This window comes from Priapulus caudatus, unplaced genomic scaffold (genome assembly GCF_000485595.1).
Source record: "Priapulus caudatus unplaced genomic scaffold, Priapulus_caudatus-5.0.1 Scaffold191, whole genome shotgun sequence".
NCBI lineage: Eukaryota > Metazoa > Priapulida > Priapulimorpha > Priapulimorphida > Priapulidae > Priapulus > Priapulus caudatus.
The window spans coordinates 33,388-56,284 of record NW_014577252.1 but is presented as its reverse complement, the minus strand read 5'-3'; the positions used below and the strand labels follow the sequence as shown (position 1 = coordinate 56,284).

The 22,897-nt window shown below is 43.0% G+C and overlaps 2 protein-coding genes and 1 non-coding gene across 3 annotated transcripts; all 3 read left to right on the top strand.

Annotated features, from left to right (window-relative positions):
- Positions 1-1,263: 1,263 nt before the first annotated feature.
- Trnaq-cug lies at positions 1,264-1,335 on the top strand. Its single transcript has one exon. It is a non-coding gene; the product is annotated as a tRNA-Gln (tRNA).
- A 1,557-nt stretch (positions 1,336-2,892) lies between these two features.
- On the top strand, positions 2,893-8,690 carry LOC106807035 (achaete-scute homolog 2-like). The gene is made up of 3 exons (XM_014809250.1): positions 2,893-3,842; positions 6,746-6,956; positions 7,776-8,690. Exon 1 carries the CDS (start codon positions 3,088-3,090, stop codon positions 3,829-3,831), a length of 744 nt encoding a protein of 247 aa, XP_014664736.1. The 5' UTR covers positions 2,893-3,087; the 3' UTR covers positions 3,832-3,842; positions 6,746-6,956; positions 7,776-8,690.
- A 1,230-nt stretch (positions 8,691-9,920) lies between these two features.
- LOC106807026 (cytochrome P450 2C20-like) lies at positions 9,921-16,791 on the top strand. The gene is made up of 7 exons (XM_014809229.1): positions 9,921-10,307; positions 12,647-12,816; positions 13,955-14,166; positions 14,436-14,578; positions 14,894-15,118; positions 15,547-15,762; positions 16,547-16,791. Exons 1-7 carry the CDS (start codon positions 9,926-9,928, stop codon positions 16,726-16,728), a joined length of 1,530 nt encoding a protein of 509 aa, XP_014664715.1. The 5' UTR covers positions 9,921-9,925; the 3' UTR covers positions 16,729-16,791.
- The last annotated feature ends 6,106 nt before the right edge of the window (positions 16,792-22,897 follow it).

Below are 22,897 nucleotides of genomic sequence, written 5' to 3'. Positions count from 1 at the left end.
GCGCGCGAGAGAGAGAGAGAGAGAGAGAGAGAGAGAGAGAGAGAGAGGGCGCACGCGCGCGCGCGCGAGAGAGAGAGAGAGAGAGAGAGAGAGAGAGAGAGAGAGAGCGCGAGAGAAGAAAGAGAGAGAGAGAGAGAGAGAGAGATAGAGAGAGAACGCGCGCGCGCGCGAGAGAGAGAGAGAGAGAGAGAGAGAGAGAGAGAGAGAGAGGGCGCGCGAGAGAGAGAGAGAGAGAGAGAGAGAGAGAGAGAGAGAGAGGGCGCGCGAGAGAGAGAGGGAGAGAGAGAGAGAGTGGTATAATGCATAATATAAAATATTACACGTGTCGTGCACTAAAGTTACTAATTAGTGCAATTTAAATAACCCCTTTACAATTTCGTCATGTAAGCTAAAACATATCAGCCACTGTGCTAATACGTATAAATTAGGAATACGAGATAAATATCACACTCCTTATAGCCACACACACATATATATCATATAGGCCTATATATATTGTGTATTATATGCGGTATATATTAATATTGTGTACGCAGCATATTAATGTGGAACTGTAACATATCTATAGCCAGAATCTCGTTTATCTGTTCATTATTCATTAGTATATAATTAATAACGCACAAGGTTATACCAGGTAGGATGCACTGCAATGTTTGCGTGCGTAGTGATGCATGAGATGAAGGAGTTCAGTCAGGGAAACCTTGATCTGGCTGTTCATCTAGCTCGAGGCTATATCGACAGCCTTCGGTGCGCATGAATTCATAACAATCAAGGGCTTTCTCATCCTCAACTGCTGCGTCTTCTTGGCTCTGTTATTAGCGATTTCTAATTCGGAAATGGGAGGATAGAAAAATCATGGGCGCCGGATGTCTCGGCTAGATTAGAAGTTTCATATTAACTGCACCCAGTGCTGTTGTTTTGCTTTGTATTGATCCTGGCTCATAATATCGGCAAACCCTACGGCTAAACGGAAACAAATGAATTTCTAGCTGCAAGGCTAGATCTTACGGACGATAAAACAAATGTGCGCCACAAAACGTTGGCAAAAGGATAAATCTTTCGACGGAAATGCTAATCCGTAATTCACAGGACTTTGGTTGCCTTCTGAAGTCATATTTATATATATTGTTTAGTCAGTCATGTTAACTTAATTTCCTTTGACTTCATTTGCATTGCACATGTGAAAGTATATATATGTAATTAATAATATACAGCTGTTATATGCACATTTTCATTAGAGACAATAATTAGAGACTCATAAATGGTTCCATGGTGTAATGGTTAGCACTCAGGACTCTGAATCCTGCGATCCGAGTTCAAATCTCGGTGGAACCTAAAAGTATTTTTGACTTGCTATAACGTTCTAATAATAAACTTCGCTAGACGATGTGATTCGTAGAGGTAGCAATCGCATGACCGACCGTAAGATCTTTCTCTCTCACTCTCTTTCTCTTTCGCTTACTCTCCCTATATTCATCCTCACTGATTATTGCGAGATTTTTGCTCAGAAAAACTCAATATAGCTGAATGTAGGCTCACCTGACAGCGGAAATATCACTGATTACACCAACATTAAAAACACAAAGATTTTATGCAGTTATAGCATAGAAAATTGGAGATAAACACATCGTAACAGCAATGCATTTTATCGCGTAGCTAGAATAGCAGAATTGGTAAACTTGTAAATTGTCGGTGATTAATTGAAAACAAGTGTATTTGAGAGAGTCTGTACTATGTCTATGGCAGATAGGCGGCGGCGCTACTAGTTAGTCCATACTACCGGCTAGTTTCAAGACGACAGCAAACGATTGTTTACCAAACTAGTAGTTCGAAAATTAATGTTTTGGTGAATACGAAGGTTCTAAGACATTTTATTGTTACTCTAGACAATTGCTGTTACTCAAGCAATAACGGTAGGCATCATGACAGTGGGGATAAACACTGACAAACGCTCGTCATAATAACTTTAATCTCCCTCTCTTTTTCGCACTGTTGCTTTCTCTTACATTACTCGTGCATGCCTGCATTCCTATGGTTATTATTTTATCAGCTCCTACTCACGCAGTCGTATCTTCGTGGCTATAAAGTCCCACTCTCTCACCCTCTTTCTGTCTTCTGGCACTCTTTCCCACTTTCTCTCGGGCGCGTATTCTTCTCTCTCGCCCCCTCTTTCTTGTTCTCGCTCGCTCTCTCTCTCTCTCTCTCTCTCTCTTTCTCTCTTGATAACTAGCTCTCGCTCTTCTCTCTTGTTCTTTCGTTCTCTCTCTCGCTCTCTCTTCATTTCTTACTTCTCTCTCTCTCTCTCTCTTTCTTTCTCGCACTTTCTTTCTTCTTTATTCGCCTCTTTTCCTCGCACTCTCTTTCTCGCTCGCTCGCCTCTCTCTAGCTCTCTCTTTCTTTCGCTCGCGACTCATTGTCTAGCTCGTTTCCTTGTTTTCTCTCTCTCTCTCTCTCTCTCTCTCTCTCTCTCTCTCTCTCTCTCTCTCTCTCGCACACACACACACACTATCTCTCTCTCTCTCGCTTTCTTTCTGCCGTTCTCCGTCTCGCGCGCGCACTCTCTTTCTCTTTCCCTCTCTTTCTCTCTCTCTCTCTTGCGCGCGCCTTTTCTACCTTATCCCTTTATCTCTCTTTTCCCCCGACCGAGTTACGTTTATGTCACTATCATCATCACGTCTTAACTCCTCCCTCAATTCTTTGCCGGCAACGAGTTCGTCAACACAAGCGACGGTAATATATCATGGCTCGACGCAGTCACCGTTGGTGCCAGTCTATGTCGACGCAAGCATGGTCGCATCGCTCTGCACGCCTGGCTGCTCTCCATTTACGCTACCGCGGCTCGCACGTGCGCCGCGCGCGCGCCACTCGAAGACTGACAGCCGACACAATGCCGCTGGCGGGGAGGGGCGTGAACAGCAGTACTCACCTGTCGCCGCCTGCACGTGAACTATAAAGTCTAACGGACCCTGCGTGCGAGCGACTGTAAACGCACGACGTCGCGGCAGTGAGCATCAGCGCGCAGCAGATCTCATTCGAGACGATCCGATTTTACCGGACATTTACAGATTGCACAGAAGCACCGTCGTCATGCAAACGGACCTCTTATACACGGACGCTCGCGCGATGGACGCGTCGAGTTTACAGCAAGCGCATCAATACAGGCCGCTACGGACGAGCAGGGACAACGACTCGTCGCGATGCAGGAGACCGAGCGAAGGAGCGAAGCAGCAGAAGGTGGCGCCGCGCTCGCTGTCGCGTCGCAACCAGCGCGAGCGCAATCGCGTGAAGCTGCTCAACACGGCGTTCGGGTCGCTGCGCGACCACGTGCCGGACGGAGAGAACAATAAGAAGCTGAGCAAGGCCGACACGCTCAAGTCGGCCATCGACTACATCGGCGAGCTGCAGCAGCTGCTGCACGACGTGCAGCGCTACGACGCGGCGACCGCCGCCGCGACGTACGGCGACGGCGGACTCGCGCTCTCCGCGTACCTGCCCGCGTCATCAGCATCGTCACCGTACTCGAGCGCGTCGCCGTCCGTATTTTCGATGACGTCACCAGGCGACTACTCGGCGACGTCGCCGGGAGCGTATTCGGCCGTCCCGTATTCGGCATCGTCATCGTCGCCGTACGCTGCGCCTGCCGTCGTTCACGTGCCGGCATCGCCATCGGCGTCGTACGCTGCCGCCGGCTACTACCAGGATGACGGCAGATTGGCGGCGCTCAGCACAGGCTCGGCTTCCCCCACCGAGCTGTCGGACACGGGCTGCGGAGACGCGGGGGTGAGTCCGGGACGGGAAGGAGCAATGCCCTTCAACCACTGGCTGCTGTGAACCTGATACAGGTAAGCCGATTGAGAAGATTAATTAGTGTAATTAAGCAATGGCGTACCTCGTGGCGCCTATATATACACGCAGGTGTGTGTAACACACGCGCATGCACACACACACATACACACACACACACGCACACACACACACACACACACACACACACACACACACACACACACACACAAACACATGCAAGGTGTAAATAGGCGCGGAAGTCAATTTTCCCACGCTGGCGCCTCAATTGCTCCGTTTGTGCATCGTATAAAGCATGCTTGCACAGCCCATGTATAGTTCGCCTTAGAATCTTAACAGATGTTCGAATTCCCACAATATTGACAAAACACACGTGATGTGCGAGTACGCGCTAACGGCTTCCCGCCATGTCGTTGCCGCCACTCGTTCGTTGAGCAGTGCAATAAATGAACGCGTATAATGCGACTCAGCGGCAGGTCTATTATATAGCCTACAATTCGAATCGTTTTATTTTTAACGACTAGGACGATTATACTATTACAAAATTGGGTGAGTAAATAACAGAATAATGAGTCGCACCTAAACAGGCCGCTGCATTTACATCAAGTCAAATTACAAATTAAAATTTAAAAATGTAACTGTTTATATAAGGATTGGGCGTACATTTAATATTGCATTATCGCCATAAAAATGCAAATATGCACGCCTCTCATCTGGTTTCTGCATATAAGTAATTGCATAATTTATGCACACCTTTAAGAGAATGTGATATACAAAATCATATTTAATTGATACTATCTATTAGACTGGATGGGAGTGTTGAAAGCATTGTGTGAAACGTGATGGAATGTGTCTTTCCGCACTAGGAATTAATCAAATCTATATCGATCATTTCATCGACGCCTATGGGCCTAAACAGCAATTCAGACCTTCATTGACTTTGGCTTGCTATGAATACAGATTTAGTAGCGACTGCCAACAACTGCGATGTTATCTAACCTTTGCGAAATCGACCAAGGGAACATCTTACAGATGATTGATGTGAACGCGGCTTATTGTAAGATCGGGATGATGCGGTAGCCATAATTAATTAAACGAGTAACCGGACTATGTAACGTAAAAACTTTGCCGCGAGGAAGCGGTACCCTAGCGGTGACTGTCGAACAGAAACTACGCATTAGCTCTGTCTCGGCATGAAGGTCGATGCGCCCTGATGTCTAATTTCCGAGTTCCCTACCGACTAAGCGCCGCTCGTGTTGCTGGATACACTCGGGACACAGCTGCGGGTCTGATTAGGATACCCTCTCGCATAATTGCTCCGGCCACAATGGCGCGCGAAGAAACAATAGGCTTACACACACGGGCTACCGTGCGGCCCAACTCGTGGAGAATTGATTGCGGTCAAGGCTATAGTCGACTCGCATCTTTGAGCTGGAGCTTTGTTAGCTCTGCTGCTCGGCACGAGCCTTTGTTTCCTCGCTGCATCCCCGTATTAGGGAAAGATGCCGATGTTAGATGCGTCGGTGGTCTCTACCGTGGGGACCAACGTCATTATGCTCGTGAGAGCGGCCGAATTTTCTTGCAGATGTTTCTCGGGAATTACAAAATTATACAGGGTCGCAGATATCGTCACCTGTAGAGGCTTTCAGTTGCTACCTTTATAAACGTTTTTGTTTCTATGTTTTATACGGTTTGCTGTCGTCTTGGTCATATGTGCCACGCGCGCACACTATATACGCCATATATATGAACCGCAAACTATTACGTCACTTAGTCTGATCATATTTTATAGCACTAGTTGATTTGCTATGCTTCTATACACATTTAGAATTCTCTAGCCGTCTATCCCTTATATAATGCCGATTTTTCCTAGCGCTTCGTTTGTATATGCGTTCTCCTTTCTACTTCGTATGGCCCTTTATCAGCAATTACTTTATACAGGAATTATACAAGCTATTACTTCACATAGGGTTTATACTTAATATAGACATTACCACCCACTACTTAATAGGAATTTTCTGACTCGGTATTATATTTAGATTATCCCACTCAGTACATTCTAAGATCACCACTCACTATGTTATACAGATGTTATGTAGCCCACTACTTTATACCGTATTTATCAGCCACAGTCTTGTATAGACATTCCCACCCATTAATTTACATAGGTCTTCGCACAACTCTGCACACACAGTACGGGCATGCGTCACGTACTCAGACACGCTCGCAGCTGCACAGAAATCCGCTGATAGCGTCTGTTTGAAAAGCGGCAAGCTTGGCGGTGCGTAGCGGCAGCTGCCGTCACGCCAATGATCCCCCCTATCCCGTACACACACACACGCGCGCCAGCGGCCGTACGCCAGCACCTGCCGGCGGTCCGTTTGAGCTGCCGCCACCCATCGGACGCGTGCGCCGTCACTCCGGGTTACTTAGGGGTGACTATATAAAGCGCTACCGTGCAACGAAATCACAACCCCTGCGTCGTAGACTACGCGTGAAGTAAATTAGTAGTAGGAATATTAGCGCCTATAAATGAACTTATGCCACCTCTTTTCCCCCAGCCACTATGCCCACGACACCTCTGCAAATAATAAAATATATAATGTTAACAAGCTGGGACGCGGTTGTTGGAAATGGGAAAGTAGACGACAAGGTTACACGAATGAAGTGTCTGAATCTATTTGCAACCCGGAGAGCATTTATAGTAATAGCCGTTTGCAGGATTACTCCCACACAATAGCATTGTGCTCAAATTTAAGATAAGCTTAGTAGCAATTTTCAGACAGAAGCATATACCATGCTATTTATGTGTGAACGTGTATTAATTGTTTATGTGTATATATGCGCGCGCACTTGTGGAGTACGTGCGTGCGCGTGTGTGCGTCCGCGTGCAAGTATGCGTCAATGTTTAAAACCCGTTTTTCTTTTCTTCTGCTTCTAGAGGAACTGCTGCCGATTCTAGTCAACACAAGTCAACGACGTACCATTCCACCGCCGCTGCTGTTCAACCATCTTACGTTGCGCTCGATAAATACTTCATTATTAACAAGTCAGCAGACGTGTAAAGACGACTCGATCCTGATGGGGGGTTGCGATCACCTCACGCGAGGGCAAGCACGTGGAGCAAGCACCCCGGCACGTACGGGTCAAAGGTACACGGACGATCTATTAACCCGATAATTCAGAAGTTGATTCAGCGAATTCATAGTTACGTTTATTGAGCTGCGTGATTACTCGGACGCGCTACCGTGTTTGCCGATCAGGCGAGCAACACGATATAGAGCACGCATCTTACACAGCTGCCTAGAAATGTTGACATTATAGTAGATGTTGACATTACTAGCGCCTGTCTCGCAGACACTCGGTCCGTTTCAATAATAAAATGACGGTAAATAAATACGAACTATATTTACTACCAAAGTTTGGCACAATATACCCTAAGGCACGCCCACCCCAAGACTTTTATGTTCCTGTTTTATTTCCTGTTCACGTACTCTAAGTTGCCTAATAAGGCCACGTAAACACCGTTTAAATACTCCTCCACAACACACAATCTTACCGTAAGCACGCCACTGTGCACAAACTTATTTATGCGTTCAAAAAACAACTCACAACACTATATTTTGTGATACTATATGTGTCTATACTATGAGTTTGTGTAGCGGTCTACGTCAGATATGACTGTGTGTTGTAGTAGAGTGAGTGTTGAGTATTTGAACGGCATTTACGTGAAATTATTAGGCAAGAAAGACTACATAAACATCGAATCTCTGCATGGTAGTAAATATAATTCGTACTTAATGACTCATCATCATTGACTCATCATTTTATCATTGAGACATCCCAAGTTTCTGTGACCTGTCTCGTGAATCTTGCTCACATGCAGTTAGCGGTTAATTGCAATGAATTTTAGCGCTTAGGTAATAAGATTTACATACCCATGTGCGTCATACGTGCATTATACGTTTCAGCTCGCCAACCCCAGCGTTCAGCCGACTATCGCATCTGCTCAAAAGTACAAGCTCCTACGGATGTTCAACACTGATAGACAACCTCGATGCTGACTAAAGACAACGTAGGACATATAGCATGTGATTCAGCATGTGATAATGGCCGAAATATGTCCGTCGATCTTTTAAAGTATCAAGAGAAGGCACTCTGCCTATACGTCTGTAGAAGTGATACTTGCGATTTAATGTGGGATTGTTACTTAAACAGTTTTATTCAAGATTAAAGCGTATTATTTTTCGAGCGCTTGTACGCTAAGACATACTGAGCAAATGACCAAGAAATATCAGTTCGCTACACATCTTTCGCGCATGGCCTGCGGTTAAATTTGGACGTTGACCATTCATATAATATCGATGGCACACGGGTAAATAGTGCGTTGACTTGACAATCTATTGCCCAACACGCAAAACCGACGCTATCGTTATTAGTTATGCAGCTAATAATTATTACGTTATAATCAATTCGATAGAGCGATAGATGATTTCGCCCGAGGATCTTGTAGGAATGCTAGATATTTCTCCTTTATATTTATACTATGACAATACCTGTGTACTGCATATTTTATAAGTATTGGGCCTGTAGATAACGTATTTGACGAGAATAGATATGCAGGTATATAAGATTTTAGTTTTAGTTTCATACAGCGCTAGAAGCTGCCATGACATGATGGGTGGAGTAGCTATTATTTTGTTTGATTCATTAAATAAGTAATCGTAAATTCACTTACTCAATGTTTAATTCATATCTTATTTCACGTAATGCAGTGCAAATAATAGACCAATCGTGTACATAATTTTGCCTTTTTGTTGTATCATATACTTTATACTTTAAATATATTAATCATATATATTAAAAACGATTTTTCATAAAACATCTGTTTTTTGGTGTTTGCTAGTTTACTTGTCACGGGTAAGAGAAATTGTACTCGGCATATTACTCACCAGAAATCACATAGCCGTAGTTACTGCGAGTATGGTAGCAATTTCATAAATCCACAATAAAATAAATAAATAAATAAGTGAATTGAATATTTTTTATTAGAGGGAAAAAAGGAGTTTATAAATATTTCTTTAGAATACGAGCTCACTGGTATGATATACAGGGTCCTAATACTATAAGTCCTAACACAGGGTCCTAATATAATAAATACCAAATTTGGGGCCTATATATCATCTGAACGGTCTATGAGGAAAGACATCTCAATGTGCTGACAAACAGATATGAGCTGACGAGAATGCTTCTACGTAGCAGCTATACCGAGCAGCCCTTCGCCCCGCAACAAGAGCAACATGACTACATAGGTAGAGAGCCAACATAAACGAGGCAGAGTAAATCAGCTTAGACATCTTGGTTTATCTGTAGTGACCGTAATCAGATTCGCGCGATCGCTCTGTGTATATAATAATATATTTGATCCTGTTCATATAAACCGGTATACGCGCCTCGCTTCGCTTTAATATTGTATCCTATGATAATAGCAAACACTAAGAGAACCAAGGTGAAATATCGCTAACGATAATAATCTGAAACCAAGACATGTTCATGATGTCAGTCTGTATGCACTATATAAACATTAAGGTAGCCTTGCAAAATCGAGGTTGTATGAGCAAGTTAGATACGCAGATGGGGTCGTTGTCGTATCAGGTACTACAGATATGTACCCGAGGTAGTTTTAGGTTGTTTAGTATTATCAGGAGCGTACAATGACAAATATATACAAATGACAAAAATAAATGCAAATATATTTGTCATTATACGCTCCTGGTATTATGTTTATATTTTTACGTGAGGTATGTTTAGGGTTAGGGTTAGGGTTAGGGTTAGTGTTGGGGTTAGGGTACACTTTTGTAGTACAAGTCTGGTACACTTTATGTATACATATATGTACCTCGGGTACATATCTGTAGTACCTGATACGACAACGACCCCTTAGCGACCCAACGGCGTTAGATACGCCTAGTTATCGTCGCACCTGGCAAACCTGTTGGCCATGTCTCCCAACGGAGATAGGTATATAGACCCTGCTCGTATTATCTGTGAATTTTCCCAGGTAACATGACAGGGGGCACACGCACGCAGTCAGTTCATGTAGTTGAATGCTCGCACCGACATGGCTACGCCTACGATCGTTCTCTGGGCCACGCAGAACTTTTTGCTGTTGTTCGCCATTGTTTTTATCGCTGCATTCGTATGGCACTACCTAAGGAGACCGCGCAACCTTCCGCCTGGGCCACGAGGACTTCCGCTTGTCGGGTCAGCTCTTTCACTAGGAGCCCGGCCAGACGTTACGCTAAAAGATTGGTCAACGACCTACGGGCCGGTGATGAGTCTGTATCTGGGACCACAGTTATTCGTGATACTAAGCGATTTCGATTCGGTTCGGGATGCGTTTCTCAAGGAAGGCGAATCATTCTCGGGGAGGCCCACCTATCCATATTTTGAACTTCTATCGGCAGCCGTCGTAGGGAAAGACATACGCAATCTATATCACGGTAAGACGTGTTAGATGGCGCGGACCATTCGTACGTCAGATTAAAATTATTTGCAAATATATTTCTATATATGCTATATGGGCGTAATATATTTTGGGGACTGTATATATTCGTACCGATTCGTACATATATGTTAGCTCCGGTAACATTTTAGGCCAAATACGGGCACCACACTCGATGAGGGCTTTTACCTTTGTGACCGCATGTGACCGGATGTCCATATCAGGCGCGTTAGGAAAGACGCGCGTTTTCACTCTATCGCTTCCGTGAAGTCGTGCATTCGCCTTCTGACTCGTGCTAATGCACATCGATACGCGCTTGTTGACCATAAAACATGTCAGTGGCGTTTGGGAAGCTATGTATGACATAAATCATAATTTTAGCCTATGAGCGATACCGCGCGTATATATTTGGTAATTAATAAAACTATTCTCAAAAAATAATACAAAATTCACAGAGACCATAGCTAAGACATGTGTTTATATGTATCTCAAATTTTAGAAATGTAACCCAATTTGTTCGCGAGATATTAGAGATAGTACACTTTCCTACGGTCCATAGCTTAAAGGGATCGTTTACTCTAGGTTCTAGGGTTATTTTCAGTTAATTTAGGTTAAAATTACGCTACATAAAACGTTTCATGGTTCAATCATCATTAGAAATATTATTTAAATTTTTTTTTAAACTAACGGCTACAGATTAATTACAACGACGGTGGCGCCACTCAAAGCGCACGATCTGATAAGTTGCGCAAAACCACTTTCCAGCCAAGGACTACAGACCGAGGGTGTTTCTTATTTATTCATTTAAAAGCAAAAGGATTGTAATATCTTATAAACGACATATAGTTTCAGTTATAATATGGATAAATTTGCACTAAAATGAATATCGTTCGGTTAAATAGCATTTAGGTATAAATATAATTGCACTTTTGTGATTAGCCCTCGGTCTGTAACGTGCAAGATAAACTTTAAAAAAAATGTTAACGGCTGTTTACAATGCGCCAGCGTGCTCAATAGGAGCGATGGGCGTTGGGGGGTTTGGAATTGGCGGCCGCCATATGCGCCCGAAGCTACGTTATCATGCCACGTACGCAGGTCAAAGGTTGCACACTGCGCGCGGAAAATCATCTCTCTGCGCAAACTATACTTGTATCGTTCGCTGACCAACTACAAGTATAGTGTACGTTGGTTTAGCAAACTAGTGTGGTTCGGTGGCGCGCGAATCCTGTTGGTATGAATGAAAGTGTCAATGACACTGTAGCTCACCACAAAAAAGGACACAAATGAGTGAGTAAGAAGAAGCCAGTTTTAAATGAGCAACCATCGACGTACATTATAGAAACGATTGCCATCTGTATATCGCAATAATAATTTATAAACCAAAATGAATCACAATTTGTGACCGTAGATGTCCGTGGCGTGACCGCTTTGTAGCGATGGCGTTTGAAATAAATAGGTTATGCTGCGTTCCGACATGTTTTGTAAATCTTTACTCTAATATAGTACGTTTTATCGGCAGGGTGGAGAGGAAATACCAATTTTGCATTAAAGAATATTGTCAATGAAATCTTGTAAACGAACCAGACGAGTGTGACACCACAGACTGTTTGTGTCTATATAATATGCTATATGAATTGCCCAACCCTACCTAATTTGCATTAAAAAAATTAAATATCAGAACCCTAGCCGGCCTTATTCATTCACATACCAAAAATGAGCAAAATCCGTTGAACCTGAACTGACTAATGGCAATTCCCAATTCCCAAAAATTGCCGTGGCTTGAAAGTACGTCGACTGGCGTGCTCCAAAATAGGACGTTTAATATGGGAGCATAGCAGTAACAACTATACCAAATTTCAAACATGTGTGCCAAACGGTTCCTGAGTTATTGTTGACCGTAGCGAAAAGTTGACGGACGGACGGACGGACGGACGGACGGACGTACGACGGACGACGACCCATGGCAATAGCTCAGCTTGACGATGTCAAGGTGAGCTAAAAATGTACACGTGTTTCTGTAAAGTAAGATAAGGTTTTTATAAATAACATGTTGGTGGCGTTACAATGTGTATGGTTGGCGAAAAATATGGTGTGTGTTTGTAAACCGGCATATGGTTGTACTAAATTGACAAACCGTACACATGTAGCCTACATGGAGCCTACATGTAGCCTACATGGAGCCTACATGGAGTCGATGACTTTTCACGCATTCTCATTGCACGTGTACTCTCCGCTAACATCAGGAAAATGACGATGGCTCCTAGGATCCTGGTCCCTTTCACCTTAGTAGGGGGCCTACTGAAATTATTTATATATAATGTCGATAAATATTTTCAGGTCTTATTCAATCAGACGGGAAACCGTGGAAAGAGCAGCGGAAATTTGCAATGAGCAAACTGCGAGAATTCGGCATGGGTAAAGTCAGCCTGGAAGGCAAAATCAAAGAGGAAATCTCCGCTCTTTTAGCTGAGTTAAAATCTCATGATGGCAAGGAATTTGACAGCAAGGTGAGTACGCCGCCATTTCTGCTAACAATATAGACTGCTACTAACACAGACAGCGACATAACTAATAATAACTCACATTAAATGTCACGACCATCTATAGCACAGCGTGACGTACACGCAGATACACGCACGTACACGCGGGTACACGCACGTACACGCGGGTACACGCACGTGCACGCGGGTACACGCACGTACACGCGGGTACACGCACTTAGCTGGGAAACGCCGGCCGATTGCGTTCCTAGCAACGTACGCGCTACCGCGCCTTCCGTCATGCTTCTGTGCGCATGTGCAGTAGGTATACGTTTGATTTGTCGATTGACGAGCCTCGGCAGTTGCTCAATTGTCCATTGACTCCATTCCATGATTCAAGACGCCTATTCAGTATTCGTGCCTTTGATTTGTCAATTGGCGATGCAATTTGGCAATTCGTTATTTAATTGCGCAATTGAACGCTTGAATGATTAAACGACTGTTTAATTGAACAATCAATCGATCAATTGAACGTTTGAATGATTAAACGACTGTTCAATTGAACAATCAAACGATCAATTGAACGTTTGAATAATTAAACACTGTTCAATTGAACAATCAATCGATCAATTGAACGTTTGAATGATTAAACGACTGTTCAATTGAACAATCAATCGATCAATTGGCATTTTGACACATATCCCCTCCTATACTATAAAGGCATAACCATTGACCGCACATGTGTGAATAACATACAAAACCACGAGCTATTGATTAAAAAGCTAGCCATGTAGTGTACAGACGACGCGTGTCTGGAACCCGAAACTCCTCAATTGAGCCTAACAACGCTGAAGGTGATACTGAGGAGACTGAGGTCATCCCAGACGCAACCGAAAAGCATTAGCCCGTGTAATAACAAGATCGTTAACGTGCACTATTCAATGTTACGTCAATAAGCTATGCTAAAATATGTTATTGTCAAATTTAAAATGTATATATGGCCATGGCCATTATAGTCCTAAAAATAAGAATAACTAAACTAGCATACATCCTTAATCCATAATTTATGGATTAAGGAGTTATGCTCCCGTTATTCTTTTCAACTACCTTACCTCAGCCAAGAGCCGTCGTACTCTGCTAATACACATACTCCACCTATACGCAGACACTTCTGACTACAAGCGTCTGCAACGTCATCTGCAGTATTATGTTCGGCAGCCGATTCGAATACGACGACGCAGAGTTCAAGACGCTCGTTCACGTCATGGACGCAGAGTTCGAAAACTACGCTGTCCAGGGGGCGCTGAACTTCTTCCCGTGGTTGCGCCACTTTCCGCCGTTTAGAAGACAGTTCCACGAGATGATCACTAATGAAAGGCGAGCACCGGCGATTTATTGCACTATGGTTGGAACGTCTTTATCAATCCTCAACTGGCTGGAATGCCAACCGTTATTTGACCGTTATTAAATAACGGAGCAGATTAAAAACACTGACTTTGAGTTTTGACTCACAACACAAACACAAGCACAAACACGAGCATTCGCCAAATACATCATACGCGATATATTACCACGTTAACAGAAGACACAAATCATGTCTTTTGATCTTACTCTTGATGTTCATAATTAGAATATGACGATTACAGGATCATATTTGGTCTGCTTCAACAAAAGATCGAACAGCATGTAGGGGCATTTGATTCAAATAACCTACGCGATTTCACCGACACTTATCTGGCCGAGATCAAACAAGAGGCCAAACGAGGAGCGAGTCGCTGTTTTTTTACAGGTGAAAATAGCAAGCGCGCCGCATACGCATAATCTCATATTTCACGTAGATCTCGGTATCCCGTCATATTTTTAAATTTCCATAGTAAAATTACAACTTTCGTCATATAAAGCTGTTTTCAACACGTAAATGTGATTCTTACGATAATCGAAACCACCGACGTATTCAATAAGTAATTAATGAAAACCAATTGATAAAAGCTTTAAATTAATGCCAGCATTTTCCTAGAATACTATTGAACACTGAAATCTGTCATCAAATTGAAATTTTATCACAGATGCGATTCATTGATACACGTCTCTGTATTCTACGTAGACGAGGAGCTTCTTTTCATTCTGACCGACCTTTTCATGGCTGGGACGGAGACGACGTCTACCACTCTACGATGGGGACTCTTATTCATGCTAAAATATCCAATGGTCTGTAAAAAAGTTCAGTCGGAAATCGATGACGTCATCGGCAGAGGCAGACTACCGACGATGGCCGACAAGAATAAGATGCCATTTACGGAGGCGACCATCATGGAAATCCAACGTCTGGGTATGACGTGGTTAACCGTCACACAGGAATTGCTTCCATGATTCAACGCGGCTACATCTCAACGTCTATACAGCCTAGCGTCTGCGTCAATATAATTATAATTGTAATTTATACACGCGTAATTCTGGTTGCGACTGAGCGGGCAGTAGGGCTCGACTCTTATGCGGCTATACTTGCCGTTTATTTTGTCAGTGACACGACGGCGAACAGTGAATGACTGACTAACTACAGTTGAGACCTATTGTAGCTAAGACGGCTAGATCGATTCATAAAGCAAGTCGCAGCCACTGACAAAATATTATGAATATATCCATTCGCAAGACACGGGTTATTCTTTCATGTAAGTGTTTAAATCTCTGGCATTGTAGCCATCAACGAAGGATAAAATGTAAATTTAATTGCTTGTTATTTATTTATTTATTTATTAGGCGACATCGTACCGCTTGGAATTCCCCATTCTACGCCGGAGGAAGTTGTGTTTAGAGGTTATACGATACCGGCGCATGCTCACGTTATATCTAACCTCACAGCCGTCATGACGGACCCCACCTACTTCCCACATCCCGGCAGGTTCACCCCAGAGCGGTTCCTCGACGAAAATGGAAGCGTTATCAAGAACGACGCACTTATTCCATTCTCCATTGGTACGCGGAATACATAAGAAGTTTCGCGTAAAATCAAGAGTGAATAATAATAGATTATTCACTCCTGAATAATCAATTATTATTCACTCCTGGTAAAATGACTGGCATCTGTTATGTAATGTCGTTATTTTACATATATTTTCTTATTTTAATTGCATCGATAATCGTTACGCTTGTAGTAAGTAGCACTTCGCACGTCTTATAGTGGACTAAATGTCATGGGCATATTTAAAATACTCACGTCACGTGGAACACAACTGGTCCGTAAACTGGTGTGTCGGCAACTTCGAGGAAAAAATGTTGCGCCGGTTAAATGCTGTGGCGCGCGAGAATACAACAAACAAGTTAGTAATGTAATATAGAAACATACACGCCTAGGTTAGACCGCGCACAGCTAAAAGGGGCAAATATCCGGTATCGCGCTGTGTGATAGGCCTATAAGAGGGTGGAGAACAACCGCATATTGAATAATTGTTGTGAAGAGGGGGGGTATAGAACGTGAATTGCTAGCGACGCGTATGATGCGTGTTTCACAGCCTCTTAAATTCAAACTATAATAGCATGCAGGTGTGTGACCAACAAAGGCAGACGTACTCATTTCAAATAAATGTTAGCGTTGGGTACACGACGTCAATATCAATAACATGAATATGTAGGTACACTTATACTCGAATAGCGTGAACTTGTGAGGTCAATACTCCTATATCATTATGCATGGCTGGAATTACCATTTACTTTGCAAGATAAATATGAATATAGATTAACTTTTTATTACATTCCGCAGGACGACGAGTATGCTTGGGGGAAGCACTGGCTCGGATGGAGCTCTTTCTCTTCTTCGTCAGCATCCTACAGAATTTCGATGTCAACCTACCAGAGGGCATGTCAGAGCCATGCATGGAAGGCATCTTCGGCATAACGTATATGCCAAAAATTAACACGATTCGTCTCGTCCAACGAGAATAATGATAGCAAATATAGAATATAACGTCACAGCACGAAAACCACGAAAAATAAGGTAGATTTTGATTAAAGCGGTCTATTAGTATATATCCTAAATGGCTTGATGCTCTTATACAATTTGACATTACGGCGCGATTACGGACCCTGCGTATTTTTAGTACGCTATTTTTAAGCACGCATGCTCGCATCGTGACCCTATGCACATGTAGGGGTTATTATTCATCGTGGATTTTAGACCAGGTATGGAGTATGTTCGCACAACAGTGATTTCTCACCAACAGCTGTCAACGTTAACGTGACGGCAATTGAAGCGAACACGCGCGCGCACGCCTGGCTTGCACGCACACACCCATGTAAGCAGGACGACCCACACACGCACGTAACCGCGCACACACAACGCTCACGCACGCGCGCACACATACACACACATGCGCACGCACGCACGCAGGCACACATACACACACATGCGCACACTAGAAAGAAGTTGCTCCTGGAATAGATTCTGGAGGAGGATACTAGTGGGCTGGACTCCTAGAGGGAAGTCGATGAAAAAGATATGGCTGTCAGCACTAAGAAGGCTGCCACCATGTAGAAGATTGCACCCCATGATCGCCTGTGTAACAGAGCCAACTGTTGAAATACTACACTCTTCTCAAATCTTCCAGATAGAGTAAACACGTTCTATAATTATCCAGACCATCCATTATGACCATTACTGACATTAAAGTTGGGAACACTCCTAATGGAGTATCACCCTAACGTTTACTTTCTAGAATGTTCTGTGACTATGTATATAAGCAGCACGCTCTCGCTAACTTCCCTCTCTTCGACACTTTGATTAGACTTACTTGTACTGTTTGTATCACTGCTGATCAACCAAATAAATCTCAATCAAAAGAAGCATCCTATCTTGGACTCAGTACTTCAAGATTCTCAACACCAACATCGGCAATGATCGGGAGTTGCAATGGGAGAAAGGTGGCCATGGCTGCCCCGTAAGTTGGCAGCAGGTTTGGAGTGGTGGGGCAGATATTTGAAAATTTTTGTGGTAAAAGCACCACAATTGGCATATATGATGTTAAGGGTAGACTAAATGATTTCACATATAGTGGCAAGCTGAATTTCTTCCATAACGCCCATAATATTGGGAAATACAAAATGGCCACTGCAGGATTCTAAATATCTATTACTTGTTCTAATCTTCGTAAATATTTAACATAAAAACATGAATAAAGTGTCTTTTTATTAGTTCTTTGACTTGCAGAATCTAATGTCTGGTGTAATTGTTTAGTGATAAAATGCATATATTTTAGGATATGGCACAGGTTAATACCACCAATTTCTACCATTGTAGCTCGTCGCAGAACACGTTTTGCTGGTCACTGTTTTCGTGTCAAAGACCAAATCATATCTGATGTGATCTGCTTGAGACTGCCTTGCCCAACCAGAAGAAGACGGCCACTGAACTACATTAATTGACTGCATTGCAAGAGATATCCAGCATGACATAGCGGACATGCAGACACAGATGATGGACAAATATTCATGGCATGGCATTGTGAACTCAATCTCGGATGCGTCCGCTGAGTAGTAGTAGTATAGGTTAATGCCAAGATTCGAGATGGTCACCGTGTGATTCTAAATATCTATTAATTGTGCTATATTTGTATATATTTAATATCAGGAATAGAGAGGAGCTTTATGCCCACTGCCATTGTTGAAGAGATGCTTGCCATGACAAAGGAAGATATGGCTGCCATTTCAGAAGAATGAATGTGTGCTGCCACAGAGAATTTTACCACAGACGAAAGACCGCATGGTGAAATGCAGGAAGCATATCATAGGGAGATGATATTCCCTCTCCGTTGACATATCTCGACCTTTGACCCTTGACCCCCAAATTGGTCATCCTGAGTCCTTTTCACGATCCCCCCTACGTCCTGAATATCGTGACCGTACGTCAAGCGGTTAATATTTGTGCCCAACTGTTGACGGACGGACGTAACACTGTCACTTCTACAACATACCTTGATTTACTGACTGATTTTACTGACTTACTGTAATTTGTGATCATCATTTAACTGTCTATCGTGTCTATAGCTTTTTAAGCTCATTTTTATTGAGGTTTGCACATTATTGATGGTACAAAATTTCATTTTATTACAGGCAAGGATTTTTTCTAAAAATTCAAGGACATTTTCATGAAATTCAAGCACTTTTCAAGCACAAAATCAACATTTACTAAATTCAAGTACTTTTCAAGGACTCCCCTCAAATTCAAGAACTTTTCAAGGACTGTGCGAACCATGTAACATTATACCCCGATTCCATTTTCAATCTTTGATTTCATTTTCAATTTCATTCAATCATTTCAGTCGCTTTCATTTTCAATCTGCGAAACCTGAGTATAGTAACACGTGATTTGGCCGATACATTTACTAGAGGTATACTGCTGCATGTAACAATATTAATTAAGACAAAACATACAAAATGATCTACCAGTAATAGTTGGTGTATTTTTCCACCACACTAGATGCACGGTATATCATGTACTATTATTATATTATTACATAACATACATAATGTGTAATTATATGTACTACAGAGCTACTACGCATTTATGAATGTGCAGCATGATAGGGGCAAGATCTTGTAATTGTTCACGCAGTTCAGTGTGCTAACTAACGCGCCTACATTCTAACTAGAACAAGAACTTCACGTCGCAGTTTTTCGCGAAGGTCCGGGCGTTTTGTGTGGGGATTGTTCCATATGGTACGTGGCTGTGCGCGCGGGCCGTGTTGTGGGCCGGTTGTTTTTGCTTGTTCGCACATTGTTGTGAGACTGTGCTGTGTATACGAGGTGTTTCTGGTCACGTATGGGGAACTGATTACGATATAAATAGCGGCGTTGCGATAGCGGCGTTGTTGTTGAACAGGGAGCAGAGTTACTCTAAGTCGAGTCGTGCAGGGTACGGTCAGAGTATTGTGAGTGACGACGTATACACGTATATATTTGAGACGAATAAAACGTCACCGTAAAAGCAGAATGTGTGGTTGAGTTTTCCTGTGTGTACATGTGCAATGACACTTGCTTTAAGAGGCAGAGACTGAACTATTAAATGGGGATTGACATGATGCCTCTGTATCGCCCACAGTCGGGTAACCAGGTCGCGCATGGTGCTCGCAGCAGGAGCAAGAGACGCTGCTGAAGATATACAGCGAGCAACGACTGCGATGCCGCGTTTCATGGCCGAACATCAAAGCACCGTGCACGGCACTCGGTGCAAGAACCTCGCATGCTAGTAGATGTCTTGGTGAAGCTACCTCCTGTGACAGACGGAAGGCCTATTCGAGCACACGGACAGACCTGGGAGCACCATTAGATGTGCAAATGAACATGCGTGTGGAGATCAGCCAGGTCGCACCACCAAGAGAGAAAGGTCAATGACCAGAAGGTGGATCTCACCATCCGTTCCCTTGCAGGAATGAATCTGATTCTCCTACTCGCCCTTACACCACAAAGTAGGACGTGCATTGTAAGAGCTGTGACAATGGCGATTGAAAAGGTATGATGGATACAGTACAAAGACCTGTACAAAGAGTTGTAGATCAGTTAATGAAGGACTGATAGTAGCTGCACCCAAATCAAATCAGGAGGTCGCCCACGGACTGGAATCTGAGGAAGAGGTCGCCCACGGGCTGGAGTCCGAGGATGATGTCGCCCAAGGGCTGGAATCTGAGGAAGAGGTCGCTGTGTGTGTGTGTGTGTGTGTGTGTGTGTGTGTGTGTGTGTGTGTGTGTGTGTGTGTGGGGGTGTGTGTGTGTGTGTGTGTGTGTGTGTGTGTGTGTGTGTGTGTGTGTGTGTGTGTGTGTAAGAGAGGAGGGAGAGAGAACAGAAGGGCCCTATTATCCTGTTTTCGGCAGGCGGTATCTTTGAATTTTTTTTTTTAAACCCTCTAAAAGTGACCGCAGTCGCACATTTTTCACTCCGAAATGTGAAGAGCGGGCGGGTGACCCGAACCAAAGGTAATTTTTTGGTCGGCCTTATTAGCCAATAAATGATGTGAGTACCCAAGGAATGTATGATGACAAATTTTTCTTCTGCCAAAATCATGATGATTTTTAATGAAACAACAACAAGTAAAATATGATATAATACAGAAAAATGTGCAAGGAAATGCGGTATTTTTAGGCGTTATTTTCATTTTTCTTTCAAACTCGAGGGGGGACACCCCCCTCGAGCACCCCGCGTCCCCGCTCCGCTCCGTGCAGCGCTCCGCAGTCACTAACACGGGCGTAAATCCCGGGGGAGATGGGGGGATGCATCACCCCTGCTCTTGAAGGAGGGGGGATGGCCTGTACAAATATCCCCCCTTGAGATTCAAAAAAAGAGAAAAAAAGAAAGAAGGAAGAAGAAGAGGTAAGAGGATCCCGATTTACCAGACAGGTTTATCAGCGTGGGTTTTAGGTGCTACAGTTCAATGAGGCTGCCACACAGTCGGCAGATTCGTAGATTGGGCAGAATTGGATTGCACGCAACACATATTATGTTCATAGACTTGAGTTTGTTTACATCGTGAGATTTCAGAAATTTCACCGATTTTACTGCATCTACTCTAGCTATCAAACGCAGCTTTTTATAATAGCTAGTGTAGGCCTATGCACGTTTGTCGACTGTCTGTAGTGTACGTAGTATGGTAGATAGATAGATAGATAATAGGTTTATTGCAAAACTAGTGTTAACAACGTTACAATTAAAATAAATTTTGCAAACAAGATATCATCAGGCAGTATAAAACTGAAATTGATAATATTTACAATAATATATGTCTCATGGTAAGACATAGATATCACTTAAAATGTTGGTTCGTAAAATTATATCACTAAACTAAAAACCATCTTTAGAATATATTATACTAAATTTAAAATAACGTGATCCTTAGTCAAAAAATAGTTAAAATTAACAATTAAAATGCGACACAATGATAGAATCAAACATATCACACTAACCGAAAGTTATCCAGAGAGTTATTTTAAAGAGACCAAAATGTTTATAAAGAGGCGCAAGCAAAAGACTATAATTATCCATGCTATTGTAAAAAATGCAGTGCCTGTTTACAATTTGTTAATCATCCTGCACATGTACGGAACAGGGCTATTGAAGTACCGGCTGGTACGAGGGACTTTTGCAAGCCGGAGTTTACTAGAATTCCGTGTTATGCGGTTAGACACATTTATTGCTGAAGGAGGGCAAATATCCTGTAATCGTTTACAACTTTTGAGCTGATAAGCCACTTTTTCACAAAGCTGCTCGCGACGAAACGCAAGTCTTTGGAGCTGAAGCTGAGATAGTACCTCATCGTACATGTCGTACCTATTCCAATTATTATAACCTATTATTATTTTCACTGCCCTTACTTGGACAGATTCAATTAGACGTGAGAGCTCTTTGGTAAGGCCCGGGTGCCAGACGGGTGCAGCATATTCCAGAATCGGTCTGACGTAACCACAGTAAATTTGTACGAGATCTTCACAGCTAAGCCTAGATTTTTTTAGTATACGAAGCATGAACATTTTTTTACTGGCTCTTGCTACCAAATCATGAACGTGTATGGCCCATTTAAGGTCGTGCTGGAACCATACACCCAGGATCTTTAAAGTTGTAGAATTTTCCAATTGAAAGTGTTCTAAAAAAAGTTCAGGATCTTGAAGTCTATTTCTACCAAAGTACACCTGCATAACTTTACATTTTGCAGGGTTAAGTTTCATTTTATTTGAAAAGGCCCAGCACTGGATAGATGCGAGTACGTTGTTTAGATATGACGGAGCGTGGATCGACCTTGTCTCCAGTAGTGTCATATCGTCGACGTATTTCCATTTCTGAACTAATAGTCCTTCAGCAGCATCGTTGATCATAACCAAAAACAGTAGCGGGCCAAGCTTTGTGCCCTGGGGAACACCACATGTTAATCCCTGGTACGTGGAGGTAGACCCTTTGTACCGGACGCATTGTTGCCTCATAGAGAGAAAATCACTTATCCACGGTAGTAGTGACGGTCTGACTCCTAATTTATAAAGTTTTTTTAGAAGTGTTGTGTGACATATCAGGTCAAATGCTTTGCTGAAGTCAGTCACGACTAGAGAGCTTATATTGTTGCGTTTTTCTGCTCCTC

Excerpts from the sequence above, each read along its gene's own strand:
- LOC106807035 (XM_014809250.1), top strand. The coding sequence starts at position 3,088 with ATGCAAACGGACCTCTTATACACGGACGCTCGCGCGATGGACGCGTCG.
- LOC106807026 (XM_014809229.1), top strand. The coding sequence starts at position 9,926 with ATGGCTACGCCTACGATCGTTCTCTGGGCCACGCAGAACTTTTTGCTG. Across the intron at positions 14,167-14,435 it reads GAGATGATCACTAATGAAAG|GATCATATTTGGTCTGCTTC; the intron begins GCGAGCACCGGC and ends TGACGATTACAG. Across the intron at positions 15,119-15,546 it reads CATGGAAATCCAACGTCTGG|GCGACATCGTACCGCTTGGA; the intron begins GTATGACGTGGT and ends TTTATTTATTAG.